A 13,976-nucleotide genomic window follows, 5' to 3' on the forward strand; every position below is an offset into this window, starting at 1 on the left:
ACTCAGCCTTTCTTGTAGCCATTATTTTACCTTCCATGATAAATGTTGCGGTCACTTAGTGATGACTTCCAAAGGAGGATCAATTGGTTTAGAAAGCACTAAATTTAACTCCCAAGGTAGGGAAGGGTATAAATGGGATGGAGAACTTTCCAAATACCTTCCAAGAAATCCTTCCCTACAGATACCTTTAAAAAAAGGTTAGTAGAGGAGATTTCCTACATTAAGCAATTGCTGCAAAATTTAACTTTTATGGACCAGACCTTGCCTTGATTCAAAAGATATGTAATCACCTTCTTTTGACATGTAACACGGTTATGGCTATTCTGAACACACCGACAGATTGTGATCTCTTCCACTTGAAAGCATATGTTCTAGTAGAGTGCCTCTTTGGCTCTTAAGATATTCATACAATCTTGAGGAAGATCTAAATGCCCATATTGCAAGAAATCAGGAGTCGAACCTTCAAGTTCATAGATGGTAGCTTGGGGTGCATGACCTGGCTGCCAAACTTGTGCAGACAGTAAGTCTGCCCTGTAATTCGGTGCAAGTGTACCTTGGAACTGAAAACAAAGGACCTATCTACTGGAGGAGTTTTCCACTGCTGTAGCAGGAAGAATAGGGAGGGGGCTTGTGGGCTAATTACCCTTCAAAGTAGAATTGCCACTGAAGGAACAGACTGAGCCCATGCCTGCCTGGTTTCTCTGTTGGCCATCAAGCCTGGCCAAACTAAATATATTCGGAGTTGTAAAAAGGTAAGGTAGGTGTACCTCTGGTGTGGGTGTAGGGTGCCCACACGAGAAAAGAAGGATCTGGCCAAGCTGGTAGTGGGCAGAATAGGGCATTTTGGGAAGTATTACCATTCTTCAAAGGAAGTACTCAAAAGCTGGGTTGGACTGCCCAGGGGAGTAGTAGGCCTACTGGAGAACTCCCACCCCCAAACTTGTACAATCCTGCCAAAATAACTTGGAATTCTGCTGCGCCTTCAGGATTTCACCAAGTATTGACATTGTGAGGGCCAGCCCAAAGGGCTAGACCTGATCCCACAAGTGCCCATGACAGAAGAGTGGTCTCCAAGGACTAGTTGGCTCCTGTAGAGCTACAGGGTCACAAAAGGTCCCAAAGTCACAGACCGTAGATCTTGTACTCCTGCCAAACCCTAAAAGTAAACCTTGCTGGAAGAACTTGAAGAATGGTACCAACCTGAAAGCTGATTCAAAAGTACATCGGTCTGATTCAACTTGCCAGTTTGCCACACTGGACTCCCACAAAAATGTGCCCTCAGGATTTTAGCAGGACCAACTGAAGAGCAGGCAGTCGACAGCCTTCTAGAGGTTCCTACAGTCCAGCCTTGTGATAGACAATCCTCTAAGAAAATGACTAAATCCGAAGGTACTGATTTGACCGAGGCAAACCCGGTCCCTGTATCACTCATGATCAAAGGTGGTCCTCCCTCACTTTGACTCCGTTTAGTGTGACCAGAAGCCCACTGATGCTTTGTTTTTGGGTGCTAGATACTAAGCGCTAAATTATTCTAATAGTCACATCTTAAATGCTGTACAATAGATTGCTCATTTGTGGTCTTTTAAACAGTAAAATGTATACTATTTTTATACATGTGTGGGATTTGTATTGTGCAGTCTGTTTTGTGGTGTTAAATGCTTTACACATGCCTTCTAAATTAAGCCGGACTGGTGCAGACAAAGATACCAAGGGCTTAGAAGGTTTAATTTACTGAGACCTAATGGGGCCTTCTAGCAAATTGTGGCAGGCATAACTTAACGAGGTCTCAACTCAATCAACTAATACGCCACTTTCCTATAGTAAGGAATTTGCAATCTGGATGCCTCATATGCAACAAAGTTAAGTCATGTCTGGGTGTAGCAGGCATCCTAGCACCACCCTCCAATGGTTAAATATTTATCCAGAAAATCTGAAGGGGGGCAAGACCACCACATAGAACTCATCACCCTACTGTCCACACTCTGGCACAGCCCAGAAGCATGCAGATAGATCCATTCAGCTTTAAGAGTGATGTTCCATAACAAGCATAAAGGGAATACCCATGTTGTACATTGATAAATACGTGATGTCTAGCCATAACCAGACATTCTGTAGTGGAATCTCACTGCAGTATAAGAGGCCAGCATCACAAGGTAAAGTCATTGCATCTCCGACCCAGTCACAGTAAACCTGGAACAATTATTAGAGGATAGCCCATAGGGAGAGATCTATTTAAGAAATTATGTCTGATAGAGACATGGTGGTCGCTTCAGTTAGTAGGATGCATTGCCCAGTGTTGGAGCTGCCAGTATCTAATCCAATCAAGTTTTCCCCAATTTAAAGTCTTTCCTACAGGGTTCAAAAGTTTTAGTCCAAGCCTCTTCAAAGAGGTTCCCTCTTTTGAAGTTGGATGGCACATGGCAAGTTGCGCCTTGGACAGCACTATCTAACCTGTGTTGTACTGATATGAGGGGGACAAATCTCTAGGCCTTTTTGGGCAACTTAGATTTAGACTTACCCGGTTGTTTGGATATGGATTTAGCACTTAGCAAAATACAGCCAGATTGTAATTTTGGGAGAAACTCTTGTTCTCTGCTACCAGAGTCACTTCATATAGCCTGATCAACGTGCTTCTGGGCACATGTCTCGATTTCGAGTCATGAGCTGATCCTAGGCACCACAGGCAATTGTTCAGATTTGGGAGGGACATCTGCTTTTATTAGTGGCTTCCTCGTTTAATCCCTTTGATCTTCAGGGAATACTGTTTCCCTTGCCACACTGAAGAATTCAGGAAATTCAGTGTTGGTACAACCAAAAAAGTTGGAGTTTTGGGTCCACATTGAAGAACAGAACAGATGTTCGCATGGGGGAGTGACTTCTTTGCAGCTTCTCACTCACTGCCAGAGTAGCGGAAAGAGGTAACAGAATGACAGCACCTCCTGGCACATGGGATCAATTGCAGTTGAATATCCGCAATCCAGTCTGAGGTTAGTCCAAAAGGTGAGGAATCTGTGATTAAAAGTATCCATTAGAAAAGCTAGTTTCCAAATGTGTATAGTTTCTAATGAGTACTAAAGTGCCACTACATGGTCAGCGGTTTGCTATTTGATCAAACCTATTTTAGGGTATTAACAAAAAAACGAAATGTTGCCTTTACATAGAAACTCCTTTGATTATATTGAAGGCTTTCTCCCCTCCATTTTCTGGAGGATACGTTTATAAATGTAATGACCTGGTTAAGATGCTGAGGTGTACTGGCAAGTTAGTACACAGCAGTTGAAACAAATTTACTGTACACAGGGGCTCACAACATATTTTATTAAAAAAAAGAATCAACCTGAAAGTTGATATTCAAATGACAAAAATCCAACTCCTTGATCGGTGTAGACATTTAAAACGAATGGACAGCTTGGTACATATCAATTTTTATATTGATCACAGCAGTGGTGCTTGTTGACAATGCATCTTGTAAACAAAAGCAAAATGCTCCATCATTTCTTCACACCTGAAAGGGATGCAAAGACACTTAACATTCAATTTCACAATCCTGCCACCTCAGAAAAACCTGCATCTGCATTGGAATTTGGCACTAACATGCAAACAGAATTTAATCCCTGCGAATAGTTGTACTTTAAGATAACATTCCATTTGCAAACTTGAAGAAATTGTGACTCCAACATTTAAAATCATGGCTTTAATTGTCATTTAAAGTTTACAGTATGGGAAATGTGCTTCAATTAAATATACATCAAACCAGTGATGCTGGTGAACTTGGGGGTATTTCACAGCTATACAAGGATGAACATGACAAAAGCAATCCCTTTTAACATTGTGGAATTAAATGGCTCACAGTGGTTTGTAGTAACGTAGGCAAATTATAGGAAGTACATTTAGAGCTTTTCACCAGCACACCAGTGCCCTCTTCAGATCCTAAAGAAGACAAGCATTTACATTCCACATGGACTGTACAAGATACAACTGAGAAAGTCAGCTGAAAGGAGAGAGTACAGTTTACTTCGAAGGTTCAGACCTTTAAAAACTGCACTCCATTCGAGGTCATAGGACAGGGAGGAGGAAAAAAACATTCAGTCTCGCTTTGCTGTTGGATGCAGCAACTCATTCATTAAAATCAAAATAAACATACATCTACTTTGAGCAAGCTAACCAGTGCACAGTAAAACAAAGGACATCTTAAAAATGGAAGTTATATACTATATTACAAGTCCGATTAGGAAAAGTCAAAATGACTTATTTCTTTGCTTGCTTTGTGATCATGCCCCTTGGTGGAGTTACAGGTCGGTTTGCATTTGGCTTTTTCTTCTCTGCAGGTTTCAAGATCTGAAAATTGAATCAAGAATCTCAATTAGGCAGCATTTTGCAAGGTCAGGATAATTTCTTTTACCTTTGTGTTAGTCATGCTTTAAGATTATGCAATTTCATATCTTTAACATTAACTTCTGCTAAAAAACACTGCGCAAGGCATGCTGCCATGTACCCAAACCAGAAACACTATGATGAAATACATCACTGGTAAACAGTACTAAAACAATTCTAGAACCAAGATGTACAGGCCACACCCAAAGTCTACTTCCAGCATGCATTGTCTGATAGCTTGTCTGGCACCGTCAGAGTGGAGCTGCTGGTAATGAGCATTTAAAGCCGGGTGAAGTCTAGGAGCCAACGTTTAGATCAGAAGCCAAACTCCTGTAACTGTAGTGTTGTGGCATTTGAAAAAGGTTACTTACCGGTATGAATTTGTTCTTTGCATGTAGAGCTGCAGATTCTCACACTTAGCATTAGATCGCCATCAGGTGTTGGGCTCGGATGGTTGCACCTTGTTGTCTTGGAATAAGTCTTTGTAGTCACAAGATAGGCGACACCTCCCTTGGACGATAGTGCGCATGGGCATAGACTCCATTCTTAGATTGTTGGGAAATGAGGGAGTTGGTAGAAAGAAAAGGATGTCCGTGTGTATATCCAAGTACAATAGAACTAGAACCAATACAGGTCCTAGGGAGGCAGGTGGGCGTGTGAGAAGAACATTAGTTACTTACCTGTAAACTGTGGTTCTCCAGTGGTGTCTTTCATAGATTCATATGCTTTAATATTCCCCGTCGGAGTCCCACGGTACATAAAATAGTGTATATATATATATACAAAATAGAGGGAGTTCTCAAAAGGCCCCCAAAACAGTTTCCAAGGAAAGGGATCAGGATTCATTCCTAAGGCCAACCTGCGGAAAAACCCACATCCTGACCATAGTCAGCAGCCAAGGGTTGTCCGCTGTTATGAATGTGGTGGGGTTGGGCACTATAAAGGCGATGTCAAGTGCCCAAAGAGACCACGCCCTCCCACTGGAGGAAAAGCCCCGGAGTAGCTAGTGTAGTGCTCGGGGAGGAGTTGCCCTTAGATAAGTGAGGGGAGTGGGCGGGAGTCACCTTAGTGTCCCTGGGAGATGGTTCCTAAGACTCAGGTGCCCTCAAATACTACCAAGTATGGGCAGTGGGTCACCATCAATGGCCAAAGAGGGGAAGCTCTGAGGGATACAGGTGCCAGTATGACTATAGTAAGGAGTTATCTTGTGTCCCCAGAGCAGGTGATCACACACGTACTTCACCCCGCCACGATGGTCGACGGCAGAATAGGCCACTACCCTGTGGCCGAAGTTCTCTTTGAGTGGGGAGGGGTTGCAGGTCCTCTTCGAGTTGCCGTAAGCCCTGCTGTGCCAGTCGATTGTCTGTTGGGGAATCATATGAAGCACAATGCTTTGAAGGAGGTGGAATACCGGACTCACTCAGATGCTGGGTACACCTGACTGGACATGTGCCAGCACAAGGCCCGCGACTTACCAGAGGAGGAGTTCGCCAGGGCTGGAGCCTGGAACAAAGGCACAGCCAGCTGCCAAAGAGGGAGAGATCCGGGGACAGGAGACCCCTGCCTTGGCATCCACACCACGTGAGATGGATGGGCCACCTGTGGTGGTGGACCCGGAGTCCACAGAGGGGGATGTTGTCTCCCTGGAGAACCTACCTATCCCTGCCGAGTGGTATGTGGAGGGGGGCCTACCAGGGAAGAGTTTTGTAAGGGCCAGAAGGAGTGCCCTACCCTTGAGGGTCTGAGGCGACAGGCTGAAGCCCAGCCAGCAGGCAACATTGCAGGGAACTACCACATTTACTGGGAGGATGGTTGTTAGACGGGAAACCTGAGGGTCGGCCGAGCAAGGGGGAGAGGCCTCCTGGCGAGGGTCCTCTCCTCACATTGTACGGACGAGTAACCACAACCCTACAGATGGACGCCACACAAAGATAGGTTCTTAACACTTTTATCGGTATTCTTTGGCAGGTTATCGTAACAAATACAGAAGGAACGGGATGCTGGGATCCCTCTAAACTTAGTCTCTGTGGGAAGGGGGTAGCGGGACAGTCTTGGTACCGGTCTGGTACAGGGATGCCTGACGCACAGCTCTCAATCCTTGAGCTGGAGGGTTCTCTGGCATGGGCCGCGGCAGCGCCAGCAGGACTCCAAGATGGTTCACGAAGATGAGCCGCGGCAGCGCCAGCAGGACTCCACGAAGAGGTTTGTCTCGGTGTCTCTCGACTCCAGGATACAACTGCCTTCCTGCTCTGGAGCTGCCCCAGTTATAGGTCTGGGGCCCTTTGATGTCCGGACCCTCGCACTTGGAGGTCGGAGGGTCCGGGATGTGCGAGTCCAGACACGCAGCAGGGGGGTGGAGCCAGCGCCCAGGGAGGCTGGGGGTGATCGACACCAGGCGGATGGGGGACCATCGAAACTCCTTCCCCCATTGACTCGTCAAGTGGTCTCTTTACCCCCTGGTTGGATCGTGGTGCTCGATGTCGGGGCTTGCTGGGCCTGAGGCTGGGGTCGGGCCAAGGCCTGGTCGTGGAGGGTCCAAGATGGCGGCTGGGCCGGAGACGAGGGTCCGGGAAAGGGTCCGGGCCAGCCGAGTGGGTTGAGGAGATGAGGTCGAGTTCCGTCGGGGGAGAGCTGGGGGCGGCCCAGAGGGCGGCACTCGTAGAAGGTGGAAGGTGCCGCTCTTGGCCGGGGAACAGGGGTCGAGGTAGTCCCGGACCCGCCATGCGGGAGGAGTGGGGCCACGCCACGAGGCCAGGTCCAACAATGGTCTTCTCTACAGTGAACCCAAGGCACCAGTGCACGGGTCGTCACGGGCCTTGGTAGTCCCCCAACGTTACTGAGCCTCTCTTTTAGAATTGGCTCACGAAATACCCTTGGCAGGACATTTGGGTCAGGACAAGACCTTTGCCTGGCTTGTCCCCCATTTTTACTGGCCTCAAATGAGGGTGGCGTCTGACACTTAGTGTGTCTTGCCAAGCCAGTGGGAAAACGGGGGTTAAGCTAAAAGCTCCCCTGGAACCACTCCGTCGTTAGCACCCCCTTTGAAAGAGTGGGCATAGACATTGTTGGGCCATTGGATCCACCCACTTCAGCTGGTCACAAGTTTAGCCTGGTTCTGGTGGATCACGCCACTCTGTACCCAGAGGCAATTCCTCTGAGGACCGTTACCGCACCTGCAGTGGCTAGGGCCCTGATGGGGATTTTTACCAGAGTGGGTTTCCCCAAGGAAGTTCTGTCCGACAACTTCATGTCAGCCTACATGCGGGCTATGTGGAAGGAGTGTGGGGTTACCTACTGGTTCTCCACCCCTTACCACCCCCAGACCAATGGACTGGTGGAAAGGTTTAATAAAACCTTGAAAGGCATGATCAGAAGTCTACCCGAGAGCCTGCGGAGGAAATGGGACGTTCTCATACAGGGAAGTGCCACAGAAAGGAGTGGGCTTCAGCCCCTTCGAACTTCTGTATAGGCACCCTGTTCGTGGACCTCTCAGCCTGGTGAAAGACGGATGGGAAAAGACTCCCAGGAAGCTTCCCCAGGATGTGGTGAGCTACATGCTGGCTTTCTGGAGCCAAACGGCTAAGTTGTGGAAGCAAGCTTCTGACAACTTGGAAGCCAGCCAGGCAGTGATGAGTGGTAGGACCACAATGCTCACCCGGATGAACTGAGGGGGAGTTGACAGGTGAGAGCGCTGCTGGCTACATTCTGCAAAGAGACAAAACCCCGGCAGAATAGGCCCGCTCTAATGTTCAACTTTTTACACGCAACTGGAGACCTTTGAAGGCATTACCTGATTTCAAAGGAGGTATAAAAGAACTCACCCCTATTGTTGCTGAGGTACCGGGCATTCTGGCATCCCCTGCGCTGTAGTGGCCCTGCCGCCGCTAGGCTGAGGAAATTCCAGAGGTTGCTAGGGACGTGGGGCTCTAGTATCGGAGCCTGCCGGGCCGCTGGATAAACCCCAGAGTGCTCCGGCAAGGCGTGGGAGTCAGTGTCGGGCCCCGTCTGTGGGCCGGTTCCGAAGGGGACGTCAATTTCACCTGAAAGGGAGGGGGCCCAATCCCAAGAAACAAGGCACAGGGAAAAAGGAAGTGTGGAAGAGAAGTCCCCGCCTTAGCGCCGGCTAGAGGCGGGTTTAGAGGAATTGAGGCGGGCCTGGAGGCGTTGACAAGGGAGGAGCCCGTCACCGTGTGGAGAGAGGAGAGAAGCGCGAATGCCGCGCAGAGAACTGACGGCGGGGAGCGCTTCGCAATCAGAAACTCTGCCTTCAGAGGTCTGACCCCTGCCAACTGGGCCATAAACTTTTACTGAGGAGTAAGGAGAGAAATAACGGCGTAACTCTGCCGCCAGATCACAGCCGATTCGAAGGAGTTAAGTAAGCGAAAATTGTGGCTTATAGGGCTAGGAAGGGAAAGTGTTTGGGGCACGGAAATCTCTATGCTGAGCCTGGTGGTTTGGGCCTACTTGCACAGGCTGAAAATGAATGTATGGCTTAGCGGAGAAACAGTAAATGGGCAGTACTATTGAGAGGAATCACCACCTTGGACAAAGAAGCAGCGAACCCAGGAACACTTAAGGAACTGTAGTGAATAGGTGTTAACCCATTTACAATAGCTTATTCCTGGGTGTCGAACTGTGTCATCAGGTAAAATTCATGTGAATGCACTGTGTCCCATTTCTTTGACTAAGAATATGTTTAGGCTGCCAAGCTGAGTCCAAAACATAAGGGGAACCAGGATGATGTGCCTTTAAAGATGATAACCCTTTACCTAACTGTTAGCATTCACCTATTGAAAAGTTGTGCACTGCTTATTTAATCCTAAGAGTGATTTAATATGGATTGTTCCAGGGACTCACTCTAGATAATGTGTTATGCAAATAAGTAAGTGTTGAGAAGAACTGTTCCACAACCCAGTGACAGAGTAATGATGTAATTAACCAAGATTTACTGGCAACATGTTTTAGTGCAGTATATTCCCACAGACTAGTATTCAAAGTGGAGTAATGAGTTGCTAAGAGAAGACAAACGCAATTGAGAATAAACCTTGAGAAGAAAAGACAAACTTTTCTACTTTTCTAAAAAGGTGGTGTCAATTTTTGAATGGACATATGCTGGGTTACTGTGTGAGTGTGACGCACGTTCATCCGACAGCTCCGGAGTTAGGCCTTACCTCTTGAGCCAAGCTACCCCATGTGGACTGGTAACCCCAGGTCCAACATATTGGGTTCAGTGGTGGGATAAGAGCTTGGGCTTGCGTCCACTTAGCAGTAGCTTAGTGTGCACCACAGTTTTCTCCTGGCAGACTCCCTAATTAGCAGTTTTGTTTTTCCAAATTCTTTCCTGGTGGTGGGTGGAGGCAGCCCTTAGTAGCGCCTCTTCTTGAATTCTTGGCAAAATGGAGTTTGAATTAGATGAGTTGGAGACCTATACAGCAGCTCAGCTCAAGGAATTTTGCCAGGAAAAGGGGGTGTTCTTTAAGCGTGGGGCAAAGAAGGTGGAACTTCAAACCAGCTTAAGAGCATGGGTGGCTGCTCACCCCGATGGGAGGATGATGACAGTCATTGAAGCGGAAATGCTGTATTAAACCGAAGGGGGGAATTTACTACCTAAGGTCCTAGGACACCTTCGAGGGCGGGCAGTAGTATATCTGGAAGGAGACTGACTGCAGCAGAGTTAGCGGACAGGAGGGAGGAAAGAATTAAAATGGGAGTTAGCAGGTAACCCCAGGTCCAACAGTGTGCTTGCCCCATCTACACCCCTAGCGGTCCATCCTGAAGTTACGAGGAAGGACACCCCAGATGACAGTCTTTTGGCTTCTTTCAAAGACTTTGAAAGGAAGATTTCAGCCCTAAATGGATTTGACACTCGGATCTCTGCACTAGAGCAAACTGTTGGTTCTTTGAAGGGATCAGTAGATACCCTATATTCAAGTATAAGTAGCCAGCGCTCCGTTCCCCAGCATTCCATTCTAAACAAGAAGTACTCCACCCTGCGACGCCATTGCCAGCAGAAGGGGGACGGGGGGAGGAGCAACATCTCAGGCTCAAACAGGCCCAGGTCTCATCGGCAGCTTTATCACAACAGCCATTGCGATCCTACACTACCAACCTACCAGATGTTCGAGGGTCACGGAGTCAAACTCTGGGTAGCAAGCAGTTGTCATGACGACCCAGCAGGGAAGCCTGAGCAGCTCAGATTTGTCCACTGCCGCCACATCTTAACACTCACAGCTGAAATACTGTCCCATTAATGCCACCATTCAGGTGCCCTCGGCGGCAACTCTCCACGTCATTGTACCGGGAAAAGTGCCCCCTTTGTGGAGGGCGGCAGAGGAAAACTTCAATCAACTTAAAAGGAATATGCTACTTACCAGTATGCATCTGTTCTTGGCATGTAGGGCTGCTGACATTCATATCTGTGCATAGATTGCCGCCTAGTGTTGGGTCCGGATGATTGCACATTGTTGTCCTGGAAGAGTCTTCGAAGTATCACGAGATAGGTGGCTCCTCCCCTGGACTACAGTGCGCATGGGCAGCCTCTCCATCCCCAGATTGTTTTTCGCCATTGTGGCAGAGATGGAGTGTAATACTGAAAGTGATGACCATGCCTGAAAATGATTCTGAGTGCTACAGCTGCGACAGGCACCGGGAGGAGGGCGGGCGATATGAATGTCAGCAGCCCTACATGCCAAGAACAGACGCATACTGGTAAGTAGCATATTCCGTTCGAGGCATGTGGGCTGGTGAATTCATATCTGTGCATAGAATAAATAGCAGTTACCTCCTTAGCGGCGGTTGCCCGTGCCAGCTGCAGCAGTCTGAAAGTTTTGAGAACAGCCTGTCCTACAGCGGCTTGCTGTTTGGAGTGTACATCTACGCAGTAGTGTTTGGTAAATGTATGTATGGTGGACCATGTGGCTGCTCTACATATATCCTCTAGAGGAATGTTACCTAGGAAAGCCATGGATGCCCCTAGCTTGCGTGTGGAATGCGCTCTTGGGGGAACTGTTAAAGTGCGTTTAGCCTTTTGGTAACAGATTTGTATGCATTTAACAATCCATCTGGCTATACCTGATTTGGAAATAGGTTTGCCTTTGTTTTGCTGTAGAGAAGGCAACAAAAAGTTTAGTCTTTCTAAAGTCTTTTGTCCTGTTGATGTAATACAGGAGAGCTCTTTTGACATCTAAGGTGTGCAGTGCTCTGTCTGCCACTGAATCTGGGTTTGGAAAGAAAACGAATAGTTTACCTGTCGGTGTAGTTTTGCAGCTTGAAGATCTTTCTGGATTCACTATGCTGTGCATATTCCGCGGTCTTGTGGTTGGGTCCGGATTCGTAGTCTTTTTTTGTAGCCCTTGTGGGCGTCGGCGTCACCCCACCTCGGGTGCATTTCCGGTGATGTCGGCATGCTTCCTGCGGAAGCTCCAACTCTTGGGCGCCATCTTCGGATTCTTTTTTCCGTGTTTCTTTCGTTTCCGAAGCAATGGCAATGTTCTATTTAGGTGAGAATCTTACCGCTTTGTCCTTAAAGTCTTACTTCTCTCCCTTTTTTTTTTTTTACCACCTCTTCTCTCTCCAGCCTCATCTTTCTGGCGGAGGTGGGTGGGTTCGCTAGTGAATCCAGAAAGATCTTCAAGCTGCAAAACTACACCGACAGGTAAGAAACTATTCGTTTTGCAGCGTGAATCTTTCTGGATTCACTATGCTGTGCATAGATTTTGTAGCGGTTTCTCATTTCTGTGGCGGCTGGGTGGAAGATGAGCTCTGGTTTCTGAATATATGCTGGAGCACCTTTTGTCCGACTTGTGCTTTTTTGTTAATCTGAACATCCACGCAGTAGTGCTTCGTGAACGTGTGCACCGAAGCCCATGTTGCCGCCAGGCATATGTCTTGTATGGGTGTATTGGCCAGGAAGGCTAATGTAGCCCCCTTCTTCCTAGTGGAGTGGGCACGTGCCCCCTCTGCCAGTTTTTGTCCTGCCCTTTTGTGGCAGAGTTGGATTGTTTGCGCGATCCAGCGTGCAATAGTGGTCTTAGTTACTGCCTTGCCCATGTAACTGCTGGCGAACGACACAAAGAACTGTATATTCCCTGGTTTCTTTCCTTGAAGGGAACTCTTTCTATGGCCCGTTTTTGTAGAAGTTCTTGTGCTTCTTCCTGAAGCCTCGCCAGCTGTTCTCTTGCTGGTGGCTTTCCCCTCGGTTTTCTGCTTGTTGGCTTTTTCTCCAACTCCAAGCAGTATCCGAATTGGATAATGTTTAGGATCCATTTGTCTGATTTTATTTCTCTCCATTCCTGGAGGTAAAACTTTAATCTTCCTCCCACTGGTGTCATGTGGTCGTAGGTGTTTAGATTGTCCTGACCCCTTCGTATGTGGTGCCCCCTGGGATCTTTTGTGGTCAGGCACCCGGAGGTCTTTGAAGTCAATTCGAGGTGGGCTGCTGTCCCCCTCTTCTATTGTGGACAAGTCCATTTCTCCCTCGAAAGGACTGACCTCTTGGTTGGTACTGCCAGGACTGCTTCTGCTGACCTTGCTGAGCCTGCGAGTCTGCCTGGTGTGTTTGCTGGAAAGCCTGGTGCGATGTACCTGGCTGGTTTCCACCTCTCCCGCCGGGCATCCGTGACGGGGTGCCTCTTTTGTTGCCTCTGAACTGCAATGCCCCCATGGATCTTGCCGTCTCGTTATTTTTTTGAGTTGGCAGAGTTTCTCGTCAACTGTTGCTCCGAAAAGCGTTACGCTGTTGAACTGTGTGTTCAGGATACTGTGTTGCACCTCGGGTTTGAACCCCGAGATCCTGAGCCAGGCGTGTCTCCTTTCCGTGACACCCATCATCATGAGCCTGCTGGCGGTGTCTGCTCCGTCCAGGGCCGTCTTAAGGCAAGAATTTGCCGCGTTTTTCCCTTCAACCAATTTTTCGGCCTTCTGCCTGGCATCCTGGGGTAGGTCCTTCACCAACTGCCCCAGCCCCTCCATGATCTGGTACATGTGCCTGTTTATCAGGGCGTTGGAATTAGCCATGCGCCAGTGGGTCGCGGCATTCCGTTCGATCCTTCTCCCCACCAGATCCATCCTCTTGCTCTCCTTATCCGGTGGTGGGCCAGAGGTAGTGGATACGCTCGCCCTCTTCCTAGCTGTGGCCGTGATAATGGAGTCTGCGGAGACCTCGCCCCGAATGTAGGCCGGGTCCTTTGAGGAGTGTTTGTACTTTTTCTCTGTTCTGGGAGTTACCGCCTTGCATGTTGCGGGCTCTTTGAATGCTTCCTTTCCCTGAGCCAAGACGCTCTCGAGCATTGGAAGGAACTGGCTTCTTGTTTGTGTTGGGAGCAACGTCTCTAGCAGGAAGTCTGCTTTCTGCCTTTCCTCATCGAGCTTTAGCTTGAATGCAGCTGCGGCAGATTGTATTGCGGAGTTGTATGCCCCGATGTTGTCCGGCGGCGAGGGCCTCAAGGGGTATGTGTCTACCGCCTCTTCCGGGCTCTCGGTGTCGACATCTAGGTAATCCTCCTCGTGTGGGTCAGAGGTGGCCGACTCTGCGTCCAACCTACTGCCCTCTTCCTCCTCATAGCTGTAATCCTCGTAGGGATTCTCTTCACCTTCCTGGTCGA

The 13,976-nt window shown here is 48.3% G+C and overlaps 1 protein-coding gene across 1 annotated transcript in view; it reads right to left on the reverse strand.

Annotated features, from left to right (window-relative positions):
• Positions 1-3,299: 3,299 nt before the first annotated feature.
• Positions 3,300-13,976, reverse strand: part of PPP1CC (protein phosphatase 1 catalytic subunit gamma) — a 275,755-nt gene continuing 265,078 nt past the window's right edge. The window contains exon 7 of the mRNA XM_086943027.1: positions 3,300-4,338. Within this exon, the coding sequence (XP_086799153.1) occupies positions 4,249-4,338 (90 nt within the window). The 3' untranslated portion in view covers positions 3,300-4,248. The remainder of the gene's footprint in view (positions 4,339-13,976) is intronic.

This window comes from Lissotriton vulgaris, chromosome 11 (assembly GCF_964263255.1).
Source record: "Lissotriton vulgaris chromosome 11, aLisVul1.2, whole genome shotgun sequence".
Classification (NCBI taxonomy): domain Eukaryota; kingdom Metazoa; phylum Chordata; class Amphibia; order Caudata; family Salamandridae; genus Lissotriton; species Lissotriton vulgaris.